Source organism: Suricata suricatta, chromosome 4, assembly GCF_006229205.1.
Source record: "Suricata suricatta isolate VVHF042 chromosome 4, meerkat_22Aug2017_6uvM2_HiC, whole genome shotgun sequence".
NCBI classification, from domain to species: domain Eukaryota; kingdom Metazoa; phylum Chordata; class Mammalia; order Carnivora; family Herpestidae; genus Suricata; species Suricata suricatta.
In genome coordinates this window covers 14,255,328-14,277,610 of record NC_043703.1, presented here as the reverse complement: position 1 = coordinate 14,277,610, position 22,283 = coordinate 14,255,328, and the positions used below count along the sequence as shown (strand labels likewise).

Genomic DNA, 22,283 nt, shown 5'->3' with positions numbered 1-22,283 from the left:
CTCGACCCATTATTGATGAAAAGACTCAATGCCTTAAGGGAATTGCAAATCATAGTACGGTTTAGGTGATTTGGGCTTTTAAATAAATTACCAAGAGCTAATATTTATTATTTTAATTTTCAGATGGTGACCCAGATAACTATATTGCTTACTATCGGAGAGCTACAGTCTTTTTAGCTATGGGCAAATCAAAAGCAGCACTTCCTGATTTAACTAAAGTGATTGAATTGAAGATGGATTTCACTGCAGTAAGTGGATCTAAACTTTCTTTAATGGAAAACTTTAGGGAATTGGGAAGAGGTAATTTGTTTTTAAAGGTGAGGACCAGCCTGCTAGGCATAATGGAAAGCATAGGAAGCTAGTGTGGGGGGGGGGGGCGGTAGACTGGGCAGCAAGAACAGTCCAAAGTCCCTGGAATCAAAGATCTGTGTGAAAGAGGAACAGTGAGTGCATTTGGGGAATTGTAGAAGCTTGGCAGTGACGTCAGCCTTGTGGCTTAGAAAGACTTCTGTGTAGAGGGGACCGCAAGGCAAGATGCGAGGGCTGAGTGACAGTTTATCAAGAGGCCATTGAATTACAGGCTGTCGGGTGACTGACGGTAGTTCCAATTAAGTCCATCACAGGAAGGATTAAGAAAAGGAGATAGATCCCTCGTGCAGTGGTTGGTGGTGAGGACACAATTCTGAATTAGACGGAGCCCTCTCCCGCAACCAACACATAAGCTTCAGAAATGGAGGAGTTTACAGTCTAATGGGATATTCTGGTGTTTGACAGGTTAATGTTATACCTTAAAATAATGGGATAGGTTAGATGGTTTCAGAATTAATTTGGTAACCCATTTATTGTTTATGTCCTGCCATACTCCAGAAAGGACTTCAGATAACTGATTAGATATGGGTGAATGTTTGGTTTGAAATAATTATTTTAGGATGGAATTCCCAAGTGTCAGACTTTTCTTTAATCTGTTACTTTACCTCGCTAACTGAGCACAACTTTTCATAAAGGTTAAGTGGTTCATTTTCCTAGTATTATTATTACAGTGGCTTTCATCATGCTTTTTATGTGTGTCGATGCCCTTAGCAGAGAATCGGAAATTTTTTGTGCTGTAAAAGTAATGCATTAAGTTTTAGTGGACTATCAATATGGTTTCTGTCTTACGGTTGCATTGGTCATCAAAGAGTTAGCATTCTTGGAAGAGGTGGGATCATGCGCTGAGAAGAAGAGGAATATCAGAGATGGAGGGGGAATGATGCATGGGAAAAGGGGAGGGGTGTTCTTATTTGGTTATAGGAGAGTGTTTCCACTGAGAATTAATAAAAACAAAATTATTTCTAAAACTTTGGTAAAGTTCCAAATTACACAACTTCTTTTTGTGGTGATAAAAAAGTTATTATGATGGCAAAAAAAAATTAAATTGAGGTAAAATTGACATGCCATCAAATTCATCCTTTTATTAAAGTGTATAATTCAGTCGTGTTTTAGTGTATTCTCAAGGTTGTGCAGGCATCACCACTGTCTAGTTCTGGAACATTTTTATCACCCCTAAAAGAAATCAAGTACCCATTAACAGTCCCTTCCCGGTTATTCCCTGGACTCTGGCAACCACTTTTCTTTCTGTCTGTGTGGATTTGCCTGTTTGGCCTTTTGTGTCTGACTTCTTTCACTTAGCATATTGTCTTCACAGTTCACCCATGTTGTAGAATGTGTCAGTACTTCATTCCTTTTGATACTTGGCTAATATTCCATATTTGTGTGTGTGTGTGTGTGTCACATTTACTTAATGGGAATTTAGGTGGTTTCTACTTTTTAGCTATTGATTTAACCATTCATGTACAGGATTTTGTGTGGATACGTATTTTCAGTTTGGGGGAAAATAGCACAAAAAGTGTTTTTAAGGAAGCATACTTAATGCTTAAAAATTATATACATTCATTGGTTCCAGGAATTATTCTCGAGAGTGCCAAGTCAAATGGGCATTGGGAAAATAAATATTTCATTAATAGTTCATTAGGTTATTTGGTTTTATTCTTTGTATTTAAAGAAAATTTGGAAATGTGTGGTTCTCAGAACACCCTTTCTTTTTTCTAGGCAAGATTACAGAGAGGTCACTTACTGCTCAAACAAGGAAAACTTGATGAAGCAGAAGATGATTTTAAAAAAGTGGTAAGTTCAACTTGTATTTGGCTTCATGAATATGTTGAACACCTTTATGAAGATGAGTGAATATGTTGGACTTATTTTTTTATATAGTAAGACATTTAGTAATAAATTTATAGCTAAAAGGGAAAATCATTTGTATATATAAAAATCACAGTTTCTGAATTAATACATAGTGGCCGACATTAAAGAATCACTTTAAGAGTTGGAAGGTAAAGTATACGGAATGAATATGTAATTTTAATACAGTTTATATTGCTCATGTGTTCTGCTCTGTTTTCCGTAAGAATCTAGAGATATTAACTGAACCATTCTAGAAGTCCTCTAGAAACCTCTGGCAAACCCTTCATGTGATTTGAAGAAATAATGAGGCATTCTTAAATTAGGGTTTTGTGATTTCCTGTATGGTTACTCTACAAAGTGTAGTGTTCAGCACTCATTGGAGGATGTTACAGATCACATGTGATTGAAAAATGATTTGCTAAAGAGACAGCCAATGTCTTTATGTCCTCATGAAGCTTATTTTAAGACCTGCTTTTTTTTTTGTTCCCTGGATTTATTTCTGAACAAATGCCTAGAAAGGGCATATATACAGTTGACACTTAAATAAAATGGATTTGAAATGCATGGGGTCCACTTTTATGTGGGCTGTATAAGTACTGTTAATGCATTTTCTCTTATGATTTTCTTAGTAACATTTTCTTTTCTCTAGCTTACTTTATTGTAAGAATACAGTATATAATATGTATAACCTACAGAATATATGTTAATGGACTATGTTACTGTTAAGGCTTCTGGTCAATAGTAGGCTACTAGTAGTTTGGAGGGAGTCAGAAGTTACATGAGGATTTTGACTACATGGGGTGGGTGGCGTCAGTGCCCCGGAGCCTGTGTTGTTCAACGATCAACAGTATAAAACTCCATTGTTCGTTTTCCTTACTACCTGGGAAGGTGTTTGAGAGCAGGCTGGAGGACAGGTGGTGGGATGTGATGGCCTTGTTCTTGTCCATAGCAGGCGTTGTTAGAAATTTGTTGAATGGATGGATGAATGATGAAACAGAAGAATGGGTTTCCTTCTTTTAAACAAATGCTTAAATCTTTTATGCAGAATTGTTTCTCAATCCCAGCATTAGCATAGCCTTTTAGAAATAACACAGTTTAGAAGAAAGCTTTAGCAAAAATTAATCCTTACTGGGCATTGGCTATATCCTTTTGGAAAAGTGAGTTCTTTGAGTTTTGGGTATGTCTTGAGTTAATGTCTCTTTTGTGATCAATATTAAAGCCTCACAGAGGGGCGCCTGAGTGGCTCATTCGGTTGAGCATCCAACTCTTGATTTCAGCTCCGGTCATGATTCCAGGGTAAAGGGATTGAGTCCTGCATCAGCTTCCACATTGAGCACGAGCCTGCTTAAGAGACTCTCTGTCTTGATTTCTTGCTCTCTCACTCTTGCTTTTTTGCTCTATCTCTCCCTCCCTTCTTCCCTCCCTCTCTCCTCTTCCTCTTTCTCTCCCTTTGCCTCTATCTTCCATGCTCTCTCTATAAAACAAAATAAAACAAAACAGAACAAACCAAAACAAAACAAAAACAAGCCATAAAAAACCTCACAGAAACAGAAGGGGGACTTTGTACTTTTATTTATTTTTTAATTTTTTTAAATGCAAGTAAGTTAACATACAGTGTATATTGATTTCAGGAGTAGAGCCCACTTACATGTGACACCCAGTGCTCATCCTAACAAGTGCGCTCCTTACCCGCCACTCTCTTAGCCCATTCCCCTACCCACCTCTCCTCCAGCAGGCCTCCGTTTGTTTTCTGTATTTAAGAATCTTATGGTTTACCTCCCTGTTGTTATCTAATTTTTCCTTCCCTGTGTTCATCTGTTATGTTTCTTAAATTCCACATGAGTGAAATCATACATATCTTTCTCTGACTTATTTTTTATAGCATAACACCCTCTAGTTGTATCCACGTTGTTGCAAATGGCAAGATTTCATTCTTTATGGTGACTAATACTCCATATATATGTATATACACACATATTTAGTATACATGAATAAATATACACATATACATGTATATGGATATATGTAATATTGCATATATATGCGTATATATACACATACACACATACGTACATGTGTTTCCCTTGCTTCTGGAGACATGTCAAGTAAGAGGTTACTATGGCCAAGGTCAAAGAGGTTCCTGCCTATGTTCTTCTCTAGGATTTTGATGGTTTCCTGCCTCACATTTAGGTCTTTCATCCATTTTGAATTTATTTTTGTGTATGGTAAAGGAAAGTGGTCCAGTTTCATTCTTCTGCATGTCACTGTCCAGTTTTCCCAGCACCACTTGCTGAACAGACTATCTTTTCCAATCCATATTCTTTCCTCCTTTGTTGAAGATTAATTGGCCATACATTTGTGGGTCCATTTCTAGGTTTTCTATTCTCTTCATTCCATTGATCATTGTGTCTGTTTTCTGCCAGTACCATTACTGTCTTGATGATTAGAGCTTTGTAATATAGCTTCAAGTCTGAACCTGTGATGCCACCAGCTTTGGTTTTCTTTTTCAACATTATTTTGGCTATTCAGGGTCTTTTCTGGTTCCATACAAATTTTAGGATTGTTTGTTCTAGCTCTGTGAAGAATGCTCTTGTTAGTTTGATAGGGATTGCATTGAATGTGTGGAATGCTTTGTAGTATCAATATTTGCTCTTCTGTCCATGAGGATGGAATGTTTTTCCATTTCTTTGTGTCTTCTTCAGTTTCTTTCATAAGCTTTCTGTAGTTTTCTATAGTGTACAGAACTTTTACCTTTTTGGTTGTTAGCTTTATTCCTAGGTATCTTAAGGTTTTTGGTGCAATTGTAAGTGGGACTGCTTTCTCAATTTTCTACAACTAATTTCAGTATATTGATTTTATATTCTGTGACTTTGCTGAATTCATGTATCAATTCTAGCAGATTTTTGGTGGAGTCTTTTGGGTTTTCCACGTAGAGTATCAGGTCATCTGCGAAGAGTGAAAGTTTTTCTTCCTTGGTCAATCCATATGCCTTTTATTTCTTTTTGTTGTCTAATTGCTGAGGCTAGGACTTCCAGCACTAAGTTGAACCACTGCGGTGACAGTGGCCAGCCCTGCCCTGTTCCTGACCTTAGTGGCAAGGCTCTCAGTTTTTCCCCATTGAGGATGTTATTCGCTGTGAGTCTTTGATATACGGCCTTTTTGATGCTGAGGTATGTTCCTTCTATTCCCTACTTTCCTGAGAGTTTTTATCAAGAAAGGATGCTGTATTTTGTCAAATGGCTTTTCTGCATCTGAGAGGATCATATAGTTCTTATCCTTTCTTGTGTTAATGTGGTATATTGCATTGATTTGCAAACACTGCACCAGCCTTGTAGCCCAGCAATAAACTGCAAATGCTCTGGTGAATAATGCTGTGAGTGTCTGACTCTTTGTTTCGGCTCAGGTCATGATCTCCTTTAGGTGTGAGCCCCATGGCGAGCTCTGTTATGCTGACCGTGTAGAGCCTGCTTGGGATTCTCTCTCTGTGCCCCTCCCCAACTCAGGTGTGCAGGCTCTCTCTCAAAATAAACAAATAAACTTTAAAAAAAAGTAAAAGAGAATACTATTTAAAAAAAATAAATGTCTGGTAGAATTTCCCTGGGAAGCCATATGGCCCAGATTTCTTGTTTGTTGGGAGATTTTTGATAACGGATTCAATTTCTTTGCTGGTTATGGGTCTGTTCAAATTTTCTGTCTCTTACTGTTTCAGTTTTGGTAGTTCATGAGTTTCAAGGAATTTGCCGATTTCTTCCAGGTTGCCTGGTTTGTTGGCATGTAATTTTCCATAGTGTTCTCTTACAATTGTTTGTATTTCTGTGGTGTTGGTTGTGCTCTCTTCTCTTTCATTCATGATCTTATCTATTTGTGGCCTGTCTCTTTTCTTTTTGATCAGCCTGACTATGGGTTTCTCAATTTTGTTTATTCTTTCAAAGAACAGCATTTCTACTTTGAGATTGTTTTCTGACAGTCGTACTTGAACTAGTGCGTTCTTAAAACTGCCCTCACCATTATTCCAGGATACTTCCATGGCAGTGTGCAACTAGAGTGAAAGGGTTTTTAATTGAAATTTTTGTTGAGATAATTGTAGATTCTCATACGGTTATAATTAATAATAGAGAGAGAGCCAGTGTACCCTTTACCCAATACCCACTTTTCCCAATAATAACATCTTGTAAAACTATAGTACAATATTACAACAGATATTGACATTGCTACAATCTACCTGTCTATTCAGATTTCCTCAGTTTTAGTAGTAGTGTTCATTTTTTAAAAAAATGTGTATTTATTAGAGAGAGTGATCTGGGGAGGGGCAGAGAGAGAGGGAGAGAGAGAGAATAAGCAGGTTCCTCACTGTCCTTGCAGAGCTGAATATGGGCTCCATGCCACAAACTTTGAGATCATGACTTAAGCCAAAACTGAGTCAGATGCTCAATGGACTGAGCCTTCTAGGCTTAGTGTCTGTTTCTGTGTGTGTGTTTAATTCGAAACATGTTTTCTTTACACCACAGTTACCATACTGGGCACTCCTGTGACCACAAGGATCCTTCCTGTTGCCCTTTTATAACCACACCCAGGTCCCTCACATACTGTTTTGGCCTCTCCTCCATAACTTTCAGCAACCACTAATTTGTTAGTCATTTCTTTAATTTTGACATTTCAAAAATGTTGCATACCTGGACAAATGGCATATAACCCTTTGGTGTTGACTTTTCTTACTCTGTTTAATTCCCAGGAGATTCATTCAGCTTGTTGCATATATCACTTAGTTTGTTCCTTTTGATTGCTAAGTGTTCCATGGTATGTGTGTGACACCCATGCATCAATTAATGGACATTTGGGTTGTTTCCACGTTTTCAGTATTATGAATAAAACTGCTATGAACTTTTTTTTTTTTATGTTACAAACATTCTCGTATAGGGTTTAGTGTGAACAGAAGTTTTCCTTTTCCTGGGATAAATGTCTAGAAGTGCAGTTTCTGGGTTGTGTCATAATTGCCTGCTTAGTTTTATAAGGAGCCACCCAGCCTCCTTTCAGAGTGTGCCATTTTACGTTCCTCTGCATGCTTGCTAGTATGTGGTTTTCTCACTGTTTCTTTCTTTTTGAAATTTATTTATTTTGAGAGAGCACATGGGTGTACCTGGGAGCAGGAGAGGGGCAGAGAGGGAGGGAGAATCCCAAGCAGGCGCCACTCAGTGAGCACAGAGGCTGACTGGGGGCTTGGTCACACGCACCATGAAATCATGACCTGAGCCACGATCAAGAGTCGGACACTTACCTGGCTGAGCCACCCAGGCGCCCCTCCTTTATGTATTTTAAATACTTTATAACATGTGTGGTCTGCAAATACGTTCTCCCAGTCCATAGCTTGTCTTTCACTCTGCACAAGGTGTTTCAGAGAGAAGTCTTTAATTTTGATGAAATCCAATTTATCAATTTTGTTTTTTCTTCTGTGTACACCGATTTGGTGTCCTGTTGAAGAACTGTTCCCCAAGTCTGTGTTTCAAAGGTTTTCTCTTATGTTACATTTTAAAAGTTTTGTGTTTTACATTTAAGTCTGTGCTCTATTTTGAGTTAATGTTTGTATAATGTGCAAGGTTGAGGTTGATTTGTTTGCCTTTGGGCGTACCGCTGTTCCAGCACCATATTTGGAAAAGGCTTTCCATCCTTCACTGAAGTGCTTTCGCACCTTTAAAAATAAGACAGTTTGCTGTACTTGGGTGGGTATATTTCTGGGCTCTCTCGTCTGTTATCTGTGTGACTGTCCCTCTGCCATCCCTGTACTCTGTTGATGGTTTAGCTCTTTAAGGAGTCTTAGGGAGGGGAGTGATTCCTTCCCACTTTATTCTTCTCTGTTGGTATTATTTTAGCTATTTCCTGGCCTGTACCTTTTTATATAAATTTAGAATAAACTTGTCTATGTCTACAAAAAGCCTGCTGATATTTTGATAGGAAAAGAATTGCAATAAACCTAAAAGTCAATTTGGGGAGAAATGAAGTATTTATTATGTTGAGTCTTCTGATCCATGAACATAATATGCCTCTCCATTTGTTTAGTCTTTGATTTCTTTCATCATTGTTTTGTAACTTGCAATAGACAGATCCTGTACGTATTTTGTTAAATGTGTATACCTGTTTTTTATTTATTTGGAATGATTTTATTTTATTTTTATTAAAAAAATTTTTTTAATGTTTATTTATTTTTGAGAGACAGTAAGAGACAGAGCATGAGTAGGGGAGGAGCAGAGAGAGAGGGAGACACAGAATCCGAAGCAGGCTCCAGGCTCTGAGCTGTCAGCACAGAGCCTGATGCGGGGCTCGAACCCACAAACCGTGAGATCATGACCTGAGCCAGAGTCGGCTGCTTACCTGACTGAGCCACCCAGGTGCCCTATTTGGAATGATTTTAAATGGCACTGTGTTTTTAATTTTATTTTTCATATTGAATAATTTTTTTTGTGATTTTTTTTTCTTTAGGAAAGTGCTCATGCATTTAATTTTGTAGAAGAAATCTTTAAAAATATTTTTTTGATGTTTATTTACTTATTTTGAGAGAGTGAGTGAGCAGGAAGGGGCCGAGGAAGAATCCTAAGCAGACTCTGTGTTGTCAATGCAGAGCCTGCTGCAGGACTCAAACTCATGAACCAGGAGATCATGACCTGACCCAAGATCAAGAGTCAGACACTTAACCCACTAAGCCACCTAGGCTTCCCAGTTCTGTAAGAGGAATCTCAACAGGAATACAGATGGGAGGCCAACTTAAATCCTAACACCACAAAAGCTATGTTTAATACATAACAATAATTTTACTGTGTGTAAGAATAATTATATTAGATTGGATTTGATTTATAGAAAGACACAAGTACAGAATTTATCTACTTTACAATTATTTTATGTTTCATTAGGAATAAATTTAGGTGACCTGGAAATACCTGGACTTAAGATTCACATTAATAATTAGAAAATCTCACATGTTTGTCTTTTGTCTGGACAGTGATTATGGGGGCCCCAGGGTAGAGGTGTTAGAGGATCATGAAATGAGAATATTGGGAAGAACTCACCAGTTAACATGTATATAAATGATTAAATTTTAAGCATTTGGAACTTCGGTTCTACTGGAAAAATGATAAAAGAATATTATCAGGTGGACAGCACAGGAGACACAAACCCAAACCCAGTGTCTACAGTGTCCATCTTTCTAAATGTAGAGATTTTAGATATGTTCACAGGACCACTATCTGTTCTGTTTAGCAGGATTAAATAGACACAGAGCCCAGAACTGAGGAGAATTTAAGGAAATTTCCCAGTTAGGTAGTACTGTTGACATTGCAAGTATAAACAGAACTTTTACAGAAAAATCTGGTAGTAAGTATTATGAAAGAAAAACATTTTGCCCAGTGATACTTATTGGAGTTCTTTTTGTTTTGGAAACTGTTAGAGGATATTGTGTCAGTATGATAGAATAATACTCATCACCAAGAATTATTTATGTTTGCTATTAATTTATAGACTTGCTTATGCAAAATAAAGTCAGTTAAAGGGCAAAATAAAAATTGTGTGTAAATGCTGTTTCTAATACAGAAAACTTTTATGTTGCTTAAACTGGTGTAAGGGGAAATTCTTTAAAATTTATAACTCTTTTCCTGTTTTAAAGTTGTATAAAACAAATTTTGAAGAAAAAAGACAAGTTTTGGAATGAGAGGCAGTAAGGAGCCTTGGGTTTTAGACCTACTTTTGTACCTTCACCCTGGTTAGGACAGCAGTCTGGATGCACAGGGCATATCCCTAAGGGATTTGTGTGGAATCTTTCACTTACTCACTGTTCTGCCTCGGGGGTCTGGTATACTGGTAATCTAATTTACAGCTGGGGAAATAGAGGTCCAGTGAAGTTGGGTGATTTGCCCCAGATTACGGCAGTGGTAAGCAGGTAGTTAGAGGGTTCCAGAACCTGCATTCTTATGCACTGTATTGTCACTCTCTGCTATCATTAGTAATTGTCTGCATGCCCTGCAGGCTAGTCCTGTTGAATATGGGCACAGGACTCAAACTTGTATATGTGTTTCACATGGAGCAGAACATTTGTTGGTATTCATGTAAAGAAGAGTGAGAAAACTTAGGTATTTGCTTATATACAGACAAAAGTCTCTGGAAAGATAATGTAAACAACTGATAACATTGGTACTTCTTGGAAGAAAAGTGACTTTGAGAAGTTCTTACCTTCTGAGGACCTTGTTGACCTCATTGCAAAGCACAGAAATTGTATAGATGACATCCTATCTTTAAAGTTTGGTACCATACTGTAGATGATCTCTGGGTCTTGACCGAAAAGATAAATTTTGTGTTATGACTGTATTTTATCTTTACCAAACAAAGAATTCTTAGACTTTGATTTTTAAAGATTTGTGAATATGGAGGATCTATAATAATTTGTTTGCTTTATGTATTTTTAATTAAATGGACTTTTTGTGGTATATAAGAGCATTTACCAGCCCATTACATATAGTAAAGATTTAATCATACTAAAAAAAGTGCTGTGTACAGCCAGGTGGATGTATTTAGCTACATTTTACATAACAGAACAGAAGTTTGAATATACTTAATCTCTTTTTGGGCTACAGGGAGAATTGTGTTCTTTGCTCTGTGTGCAGGTTCCTCTGCTCTAGGAGGGTCTCCTGTAAATAAGCATCGCCTCAGGTCCATACCAGCTATCCTAACCCTCATCAGCATTTTAAATGGTTTCGTTTGTCTTGGAGCCATCAGTGACTCCTGCCTTAGCTGGTGCATGTGGTCATTTGTTAGGTCAGTGAGCACTGGAGTGCATATTATTTACAAGGCAGAGTGGTAGGTTAGTGGTAGGTAGTGTTAGAGAGTTGCTGATAAAGAAAACTAGTCTCAGCCTTTGGAGAGATTGTACTGGGGTAAGAAAGAATCTAGCACAGATGTTGTGACTTAGCCCTGTGGGAACAGACAGAATGGTCACCTCACATAGCTGGGATTTGGGGGTCTGGAGTCAAGCTTTTTTAAAGGAGGGAATGCACTGAATGTTAAGAGGATGAATGAATCTGTGTTAGCGAAGTGGCTGGGAAGGGCCATCCAGGCGGAAGGTGAATGTCCTGTCGTTGAAGAAAACGACCCCTCTGGTATCCCTGGAGTAGGGGTTGAGGATGCTGGGCAGGTGAGCGGGGGCCTGCGTGCGAAGAGGGCGTCTGTGGTGCTGGGACCTGGGTGCTCGCTCAGTAGCCGCGGAAGGTTTCTGCTGCGAGTGTCTGGATCAGGGTTTTCCTTCGGTGAAACCCAGGGCGCTCTGGGGAGTGGACTGGAAGATGACAAGAGTGGGAGCAGACAGTCTGATGATCAAGCTCTTGCAGTGAGTAATCCAATTGTGACTTCAGGGAGGCCAACAATTAGGCTAGAGTCGGTGAGGGTTGAGAGAAATAAGTGGGCATTCAGGAGGTTATTTAGTTGAGAAGGATGCATAGAGAAAATATGCCTCTCTCACACTTTCTTCCTCGAGTTTTCATTTTAACCACCTAGTGCTCGTCACAAGTGCACTCCTTAATCCCCTTGATCACTCTCCCCCGCAGCATCCCCTCTGGTGTCTGTTAGTTTGTTTTCTTAGAGTCTTTTGCTCATTTGTTTTGTTTTTTTTAAACATCTTTTTTTTTTTAAGTTTATTTTGAGAGAGAGAGAAAGCATGAGAGTGAACAGGGGAGTGGCAGAGAGAGAGGGAGAAAGTATCCCAAGCAGGCCTCATGCTGTCAGTGCAGAGCCCTATGTGGGGCTCAATCCCATGAACTGTGAGATCATAATCTGAGCCAAGACCAAGAGTTGGACACTCAACCAGCTGAGCCACCCAGGTGGTCCTGTTTCTTAAACATCTTTATCTATTCATTAATTGATGGATACTTGGACTGCTACCATATCCTGGCTATTGGAAATAATGCTGCTATAAATATAGGCGTGCCTGTGTTCCTTTGAATTAGTGTTTTTGTGTTCTTTGGGTAAATACCTAGTAGTGTGATTGCTGGGCCACAGGGCAGTTCTATTTTTAACTTTCTGAAGAACCTTCATACTGTTCTCCAAGGTGGCTGTACCAGTTTGCATTCCCATCAACAGTGCAAGAGGGTTCCCCTTTCTCTGCATCCTCTCCAGCACCTGTTGTTTGTTGTGTTATTGAGTTTAGCCATTCTGACAGGTGTGAAGTATAGTTGTGATTTGCATTTCTCTGACAATGAGTGACGACGAATATCTTTTCATGTCTGTTGACCATCTGTATGTCTTTGGAGAAATGTCTGTTCACATCGTCTGCCCATTTTTAAATTGGATTATTTTTGGGTGTTGAGTTTTATAAGTTCTTTATATATTTCAGATACTAACCCTTTATTGGATATGTCATTTGTAAGTATCTTCTTCCAATTTGTAGGTTGCTGTCTAGTTATGTTGATTATGTTCTTTGCTGAATAGAAGCTTTTGGTTTCTTAAATTTGTTTTATTTTTTAAAGTTTTTATTTTAATTTCTGTTGGTTAACATACAGTGTTATATTGGTTTTAGTAATTCAGCACTTCCAGTTCATCACAAGTGCAGGAGCTTTTTATTTTGGTGTAGTCCCAGTAGTTTATTATTGCCTTTGTTTCCCTTGCCTCAGGAGACACATGTAGAAAAAGTTGCTCCAGCGGATGATAGAGAAGTTACTGCCTATGCTCTCTTCTAGGATTTTTATGGTTTCAGGTCTCACGTTTAGTTCTTTAATTCGTTTTGAATTTATTTTTGTGTATGGTGTAGGAAAGTGGCCTAGTTTCATTCTTCTGCATGTCACTGTCTAATTTTCCCAACACCATTTGTTGAAGAGACTGTCTTTTTTTTCATTGGATAGTTTTCATTGGATGGTCAAAGATTAATTAATTGATATAGTTGTGGGTTTATTTCTCGGTTTTGTATTCTGTTCCCTTGATCTATATGTATCTATTTTTGTGCCAGTGCCATGCTGTTTGATTACTACAGCTTTGTAATATAACCTGAAGTCTGGAATTGTGATGCCTCCAACCTAGCCTTTTTTTTTTTTTTTTTTTTTTTTAATATTGCTTTGGCTATTCCAGGTCTTTTGTGGTTCCATACAAATTTTGGCTTTGTTTGTTCTAGTTCTGTGGAAAATCTGGTTGGCATTTTGATAGGGATTGTATTAAATGTATAGATTACTTTGGGTAGTATAGACATTTTAACAGTGTTTGTTCTTTCAATTCATAAGCATGTCATCTTGACTTTCATCAGTATTCTATAATCTTCAGAGTACAAGCCTTTCCCCTGTTTGGTGAGATTTATTTCTGTGTGTCTTATCATTTTGGGTGCAGTTGTAAATCGGATTGTTTTCTTAATGTCTCTTTCTGCTGTTTCTCTATTCTATTGGTCTTTTGAAGTGCAACGGATTTCTGTAGCGTGATTTTGTATCCTGTGACTTTACTGAAATCATTTATCTGTTCTAGCAGTTTTTTGGTAGAGTTTTTCAGGTTTTGTGTATATAATATGTCAGCGGCAGATAGTGAAAGTTTGACTTCTTAGAGATTTGTATGCCTTTTATTTCTTTTTGTTGTCTGATTGCTGTAGCTAGGACTTACGGTTGCTTATTGAATAGAAGGGGTGAGGGTGGACATCCTTAGGGGAAGGGCTCTCTGTTCCTCCTCTTTGAGGGCGATGTTTGCTGTGAGTTTTTCATATATGGCCTTTGTTATGTTGAAGTATGTTCCCTTTAAACCAACTTTGTTGATGGTTTTTTTTTTTTTAATCATAAATGGATGTTGTACTTTGTCAAATGCTTTTTCTGCATCTGTTGAAATGATCATATGGTTTGGCTCTCTCATTCTTTTTTAAAGTTTATTTATTTTGAGAGAGACAGAGACAGCATGAATGTAGGTGGGGAGAGAGGGGGAGAGAGAGAGCGCGCGAGAGAGCGCACATTAAGCAGGGGAGGAGCAGAGAAAAGGAGAGAGAGAAAATCCCAAGCATGCTCTGGGCTGACCTGAACTGAAATCAAGTGTTGGATGCTTAACCAACTCAGCTGGCCAGGCTCCCCTGACTCTCTTATTTTTATAAAAATTTCCTGGGGCGCCTGGATGGCTTAGTCAGTTAAGTGTCTGACTTCGCCTCAGGTCATGATCTCATGGTAGGTGAGTTTGAGCCCTGCGTGGGGCTCTGTGTTGACAGCTCAGAGCCTGGAGCCTACTTTGGATTCTGTGTGTGTGTGCGTGTCTCTCTCTCTCTCTCTCTGCCCCTCCCCTGCTCATGCTGTTTCTCTCAAAAAAAAAAAAACCCAAAAAACCCCCAAACATTAAAAAATTAAATATTTCCTGATTCTCAACAACTCATTTTATTGCATAATTTGTGATCTATGAATTCTTATCAACTTCAAGATACAGTAAATGTCCTTTAAGTGTTTTATTTTTCCTTATTTATCTCTGCTATCAATGCTCTGACTTTTAAGTGAAAAATATTTAGATCAAGGCAGCGTTCCACATACAGTTTAAATGTTTTTTTCATATTTTATTTATTTATTTTTATTTTGACGAAGCTGGCAACTTGCATTTTGTTTTTGGTGGGCAACCATATTACTAGATAAATATCACTGTCAGTTGCAATTTAATTTTTAAGTACAAAGCTTTGGTAGGATTTTTAATAAATAAACTCTTCATTGGTAGTTTGTTAGTTGAAAACAAACTAACATAAATCCACTGTATGCATCAATATAACTTTAGGCATTGTTTTTTCCATCTTTAATTTTTTAGTACAGAAAGAATGATTGTGTTGGCTCAAGTTAACTAAGTCAGAAATAACCAACGTTAAAAAAAATACTGAGTATTATGAACTAGGAGGAAAAGGGAGTAGTACTTTTAAAAGCATGAAATAAACTTGGTTGTAATTTAAAATAAAGCTAGTAATGTGTACTACCGCAGCTTGCTCCAGTGGCTTTTTCTCTGAGTCAGAAATAATACTGGCTCATATGCCATCATTCATCAGATATAAGGAGCCATCAATTGTAAGATATGTTGTTATTTTACGTACTATTAAAAAAATAAATGCTGCTGTTAAATAATGCCTTCTTATAACTTAGTTTTTTAAAATTTTCTGCTTACAGAAAGAGTTATCTGAGACCTAGACTCAACATTTTATTATCACACTGCGCTGTTCATTGCCTTTCGGTCTACATTAACTTCTGGAAGTCTTTGGCAGTTAAAGTCCATATGTATAGTAACAGTGGTGTTACTAACTGGACTCAGGTGTGGTAGACCGTTTTTGTGCATATGCAGTCACATTGATGGGCTCATGGTAAGACTCATTCTACTTTGAGAGAAATCAGAGTATGATTTCTTATCACCTTTCTCAGATGTGAGGCAGAAAGGGAAGAGGGAAGGACGAGGCTTAAAAGATATCAGCAGTGAAATGGGGTTGGACTCATAATTACGTCAAGGAGAGAGGACTCTGGATGATCCTGAATAGTAAGAGGATATACTCTGGTTTCTCTTCAGATCGCATAAATCTTTCGCCTTTTACTAAATAGTGAGAGGAGCCGTTTTTGAACAGCATGGGATGGTGGCAGTGGCAGCGGATTGGAGCAGGATTGGGAACAGGACGAGGAGTTTTTCTTAGTCAAATGCTGTTAGGATGTCCTGCTGCAGATGTAAGGTGAGCACGTAAGAGGGAGCGATGAAGAATGTAGGCTCTGGAAATGATTTGGAGTCGTGGTTTCCTCCTGTGTAAAATGGAGATGATACAAAATGTCCTTTAGGGTTTTGGGTTTAGCTTTAGCATATTGCCTGACACCTAGAAAGCTCTCAGTAAGTGTTTTCTGCTGTCATGATTGATCTTCATCATCATCAGCATCCAAAACATGGGCTTTGGAGATAGAGACCTCAGTTGGAATGTAAACAAGACTCCTGGCAAGTTATATAATCATTCAGTTTCTTTATCTAAAATTGGAGCAATAAAATCTAGCTCATGGATAACAGTATAAACGAAAAAGAAAAAGAGGCATGTAATGTAGACATGAAGGCATATATCGTGTTTTTTAGCAGTTATAGTTGGAGGAAATAATCATTAAATATGTTAAAAATTAATGCCACAGGGATATTTATAAGAGTGACATTGAAACAAGATAAGATTGAGAATGACACATGGCTAGGAGTTGGGAGACCCACCTCACTTTTTCTCCTGATTAGCTCTGTGGTGATGTTGGGCAAGTTACATTTGTGAGACTCAGTATTTTCATTTACAAGGTGAGAGTTGATTGGGCAAGAGGATTTCTTAGGTTACTTCCTTGTTACGAGTTTCTTACGTGATTTCAGCATTTAGAGAGAAGTGATTACTACCAGTGTGGAACAGTTAGGGAAGCTAGGAGGAGCTGGGACGTGAAAAGGGTGTTGGGTTGATTAAAACTGTGTGAGGGAACAAGAGAGTTTTGGAATCTTAAAGATATCATTTTTCATGTGTTATAGTTGCAAGGAATTAGCCTTTCCTAACATTTCCATGTTTCGTTTCTGGTAGGTTTTATTCATGAATTTAATAAATATTTGAGTTTATATTTTGCTAGGTTCATTGGACATTCTTGCTCGTTTTCCTTGTACGTGCTGAGTCCCTCTCGGGCAGCAGTTCCTGGGATGACTCTCAGGGTCCCATTATACTGGTCAATATGGAGGACTCCAAAGACCTTTTCTCTATCGGTATTTACAGGATTAGCAGTTAATTTTAGAAATTAAAAAATATTTATTAAATTAAAACAAACGCATTATGTTAATACAGATTTTTTTTGCATGCAACCTAACTATAGTTTCAAAAACAAAATTTAGTAATAGATACATTTTACATGTTTGCAAATCACTTTAATATGTGGCTTACTTGAAGACCATCAGATTCCCAGATCTGATTTATATTTTGGTTGAAGTATTATTGAAGAAAATGTGCTTTGTACATATAAGCAGTTGGAAAAGGAAGAATATTTTAATAGTCTTTTTGTATAATTGTGGATACTCTTTGATATTACACCAAAACTCTAGTAGTTGTTATTGGTTAGTTGCAATGAGGACTCTGAAATCCTGCCAGTGAACTTGTAGTACTCTGTCATAATGAAATCTATTAGTTTTGCCTGCACTTTGAGTGCATACTTAGTTTTTCATCCATATATGCTTCTGCCCCCACAGACCCCTGAATTCGCAAGGGTCCCTGGATCATATGCTGAGAATCACTAATATAGGGTATATACCTAAGAAGATAATTGCTTCTTTGAAAGTTAGGGCATTTTAGACCTGGCCAAACAGTTTGTCACTGTCCTGTTATGTGGTTATTCCAATTTATGTTCCCACCAGCAGTTTAGGGGGGTTCTGTGTGCCCTATAACTTCAACAACACTGGGTATCAACAGTGTAGTTTTTGCTGGCTTGGTTGGTATAAGAAATACAACTTTATATCTTTTGTGTTTATTTCTCTTTGATTCTATTTATCCAAGTATTTCTTTTCTGTCAGTCAACATATTCCTTAAGAGCATCTTTTTGTCTTAGTCAATACTTCAGGAATTTCAACATGCATGCCTAATAAGGTTTACAGGTAATCAATATCTTTAGCTTCCTCCAGAAAATTACTGGGACCTTAGAATACTTTAACTCAATCACCTACCCCCTGAATTGGATGCAATTATTTTTTAAAAATTGGGGCTTTTTCTTTTTATTGACATTCAAATTAGTATCACTTTTGTGTAGTTCCCTTAAAAACTGCAGAAAGAATTTGTGCAGGCAGATTCTACAAGTTGCTAGAGAATGTTGCAGTATACCTCAAATATTATGTATTTTTCTGTTATCAAATAGTATCAAATTAAAAATGTAAATTTGAGCTGTTTACCTCTTAAAACCATAAATAAATTTCATAGGATTAGAAAGATTAATTTCTTGAGCAACAGGCAGTTTGGTGAATGTGTTTTATGCCAAAGTCTAATTTTATTTTGACCTTGAGTCATAGTAACGTTTTATTATTCCGGGACTTTCATTGCTCTCACTCTTATAAAGGGCATCGGTTTAAGTTGGCTGGCATGTAATGCAATGGGAAATAAAGAGAATGGCCTTTTAAAGTGTGTATTATATCTTTTGCATTCTGTCCTCACTTTGAGTTTATATATTATAGAAGGTTCAAAAAAAGAGCTTGGAATTTTTATTAATTTTTAGAATACTTGCTATGTGGTGGTCTTTTTGATTTCTCAATGACTGTTCCTCAGGGTGTAAGCATTATTGTCCCCCTTTTATTGGTGAAGTAAATGCAAAAACTATACCGATAGTAAGTGATAAAGCCAAGGTTTGGGTTGAGGGTTTGTTTCACCCCCCCCACTTACATTTTATTTTAAAACATTAGTAATACAAAACTGTTTGGAAATATTCGCCACCTGGCCATTGAAAAATGGTAAAACTACTGTACTAGTTCTCTGTTGCTGCTTAACAGATTACTCAGAGTTAGCGGCTTGAAGCATCCTGCCTTTATGATCATACAGCTCGTGGCGTCAGGAATCTGGGCCAGGTTTAGCTGCGTCCGCTGCTCCAGGGTCTCACCCAGGCCAGAGTTAAGGTGTCAGATAGGCTTGCAGTGTTAGCTGAAGATTTGGCTGGTGAAGGAACTACTTCCAAACTCACTTAGTTGTTGGCAGGATTTAATTCCTCTTGAGCTGTTAGACCGACACCTCCATTTTTTCTGTGTCAGCCGGAGGCTTCCCTGGGTCCTTTCTTTTGTGGGTCTCCCCATAGAGCACCCTACAGCAGGGCAGCTCGCCTTCAGGGAAGACAGGAGACTGCCAGCAAGAGTGGGTGCTAGCAAGGTGGAAGTCACAGTGTTTTGTACCTCACTAAGGAAGTGACATCCTGTCACCTTTGTCATATTCTGTTTCTTAAAAGGAGTTACCAGCTCCATCCCATCCCGTAGGGGAGGGGCTCACACAAAGGTATGAATTCCAGGAGGTGGGGGTCTTTTGGGGCCATCTTAGAAGTCTGCCCACCACAACTACCAATGTGTAGTGTTCATTCGAAATCCCAGAAATAGGAGTGTATTTAGTTTAGAGAGTAGCTCACCCCTTTTAACAACCTGCTATTATGGGTTTATATCCAAAGGCTCATTGATCACGGTAAACGGTAAGAAATAAGAAATAAAATATTGTCATAGGTAATGGCTTGGTTGAAAGGGTCAGAGATATGAAACACTAAAAAAGAGAAGGGATATCAAGAAACACGTAACAAGGAGAAGGAAATGCTAGCAGGTTTGAATCCCTGCACCTAAATATCTTGGAGGAGCCCCAGCCTGTGGTACAAGTGAAAATGTTCATTTCCCTTAACTCTCTTTGAAACCCCTCAGGGTTATAAGTAAGTCCTTAGACTCCTTTCTTCTCCTCCCTCCCCCCTGGTTCTCTCCGGCCTCATCGAGCTCCGGGCCACCTGACCTCGCTCCCTCTTTCTCATTCTCATTGTCTGAGTGCTGAGTGAGCCTGAGCCCTCCGTCCTCAACCTCAAGCCTTAGGGCTTTCCTCACTCCCCTTCCAACGAGAAAAATTGTGTGGTAGAGATTAGACTGTAAAGTTTGAGAGAGAAAAGATGCAAATTCCATCCAGAAGAGGCAGTCTCTAATACGTGCTAACATATTCTGTTCAGAAAGGAGCGGTAAGTGTATGTATAGGAAATAAGTTATCAATAAACCACTTTTCCTCAGAGTGACGTGATAGTGCATTTATCCTCCTTCCAGTGTGGTCTGTCAGAGGTATTCAAGACCATCCTGAGGAGGATAAAGCCTGCATGCAGAAGCCGTGGCCTCTCAGCTCCCTTCAGCTGGAGAATTCGGTCACGCAGGGACAGACCTCACCAGGGCAAGTGGAGGTTGTGAGTTCCTAGTTACCTATGAATACTTGGAGACCTGTCCTCCCCTTCAAAGCTAAAGATTACACAGACAAAACACAACACCTTAAGTGTCCTAAAAACAAAATGGAGAGATGTAGAGCCTCTACCAAGAAATAATATTCTCAAGGTTTTTCATGTGGAGTGTTCTCTCCTACCAGGTGGCTTTTAGGGTGGGTTTTTAAAATTCTTTTTAAAGTTTTTATTTGTTTTTGAGAGAGAGAGAGAGAGAGAGACGGACAGACAGCATGAACAGGAGAGGGTCAGAGAGAGAGGGAGACACAGAATCCCAAGACAGTCTCCAGGCTTTGAGCTGTCAGCACAGCACCTGACGCAGGGCTCGAACCCACAAATTGCGAGATCATGACCTGAGCTGAAGCTGGACACTCAACTGACTGAGCCACCCAGGGTCCCCTATTAGGGTGTTTTTTAAAAAAAATGAATCCACTAAAAGGGGAAGCAATGTGATTGGTCAGTTGAAGGTGAGACATTTCTAGAAATAATTGGCGCCACCTCACTCCAAATTGGAACCCATCAACTATGATTCCCATCTTGGTAAGAATATTAGATTTCAGACGTTATTACATATAAACTATAATCACCATGAAAAAAGTACCCCTTCATCCAAGTCAGTTGCTTTTTAAGCCATTAAGTTAAGATTCTCCATCTGGAAGAAGATTTGTTCAGAGTCCTTGTGCCTAAGGCTAGGCTTGTACGCAGACACAAGGGATCTTAAAGTTTGACAGAAACGGCCTAAAACTGTGGTCGCGGTTGCATATTTGGTACATTTGTTAAAATCAAAATCATATACTCAAAATGCATGAATTTTATGATATAAATTATACCTCTGTAAAGTTATTAAAAAAGAGAGACAATGTGTAGACCTCGTAAAACTCCATCAGAAGCCTTTTAATAAAGTATTACTCTAATTTCACCCCATAAATCCTTCCTTGCTCATTACACCTTAGCCCCTCTGGTGCCAATTTTTGTCCTATAACCTAAAAAATACTGCCATCTCCTCAGTTTCCCTATGTTTTTCATTATTTTGGTAAAATTGTTATATCTAAAAATGCATGTTTAGGAAATAGAACTTGAAGGCCTCCTACGTGAAACTCCCGTTACTCTGCAGAGCCTTACTTAAGAGGGCGGAGGGGGCTTTCCTTACTGTGTTCGTCTCTGCCCTTTCACAGTCCTGCGTGTGTTTGCATCCTAGGAAGGCCCCGGGGACCGTAGGCCACTTCACAGCTCGCTCCTGTGTAGCCCGCGAGTGGGGGTAAAGATGCCCTCCTGCTAGCCAGCCCTGGGGCAGGTCCTTGCCCAAGTCCGTTTTGCCAGCATCTCTTTACCTTTTCCCGTGACGAATCTAAGTATTTACAATGGTCAGATCGTGTGTACTGTAGGTAATAGATTTAAGAGATTAGAAACTCTGCTTAATTTCTCTTCTCATTCTTACAGCTCAAATCTAATCCAAGTGAAAATGAAGAAAAGGAAGCCCAGTTTCAACTTGTGAAATCGGATGAAATGCAGCGTTTGCGCTCACAAGCGCTAGATGCTTTTGAAAGCTCAGATTATACGGCTGCTATAACCTTCCTTGATAAGATTTTAGAGGTAAGCGTCTTAGACATTGTACCTGGCAGGCCTGACACATGCCGCTTTTGTTATGGGGCATGCTCATGCACTGTGACATGTCCTTTATCACAAGCAGCCTAGAGAGGATAGCATCACATTGGTCCTTGGGCTTCTAGCTCTGAAGTGAGAGATGGTGTTTATGTAGAACAAAATTTGGAACTGCAGTTTTCAGTAAAGGTACTCACTGTGTTGTGGAATGGGAAGTACATATTTTTATACATTGCTTGCTTTACTGTTTTTGTTTGATTTTACATTGTAGGGGAGAGAATTCTAGAGGTTAGATAATGGGGTAAAAGAAGGAATTGGTTGAAGAAAAAGGCAAAGTAATGTTTCAGGGGAAGTGTTTAGAGTGAGGAGTCTGTTGGGAAGAAGCAAATGGGAAGTTGAGAGGTGCCAGCGGTCATGACAAGAGCTCGGTTTATAGTTTCCTTGCCTCTGAAGGACTGCACGCCAGACGGCTTCAGAAGGAAGTCTACTGAGATATTCCAAGGAGGGCAGTCCTGATTCACGTTTGTGTATCATTTTCATAGCACT

The 22,283-nt window shown here is 38.7% G+C and overlaps 1 protein-coding gene across 2 annotated transcripts in view; it reads left to right on the top strand.

The window, feature by feature from the left end:
• Positions 1-22,283, top strand: part of DNAJC3 (DnaJ heat shock protein family (Hsp40) member C3) — a 78,905-nt gene that overhangs the window by 28,814 nt on the left and 27,808 nt on the right. The window contains exons 3-5 of one of the 2 annotated variants that reach the window (XM_029936527.1): positions 124-248; positions 2,089-2,163; positions 21,576-21,728. In XM_029936527.1, coding sequence (XP_029792387.1) covers positions 124-248; positions 2,089-2,163; positions 21,576-21,728 — 353 coding nt within the window. The remainder of the gene's footprint in view (positions 1-123; positions 249-2,088; positions 2,164-21,575; positions 21,729-22,283) is intronic. The other variant, XM_029936526.1, reaches the window with a different exon arrangement.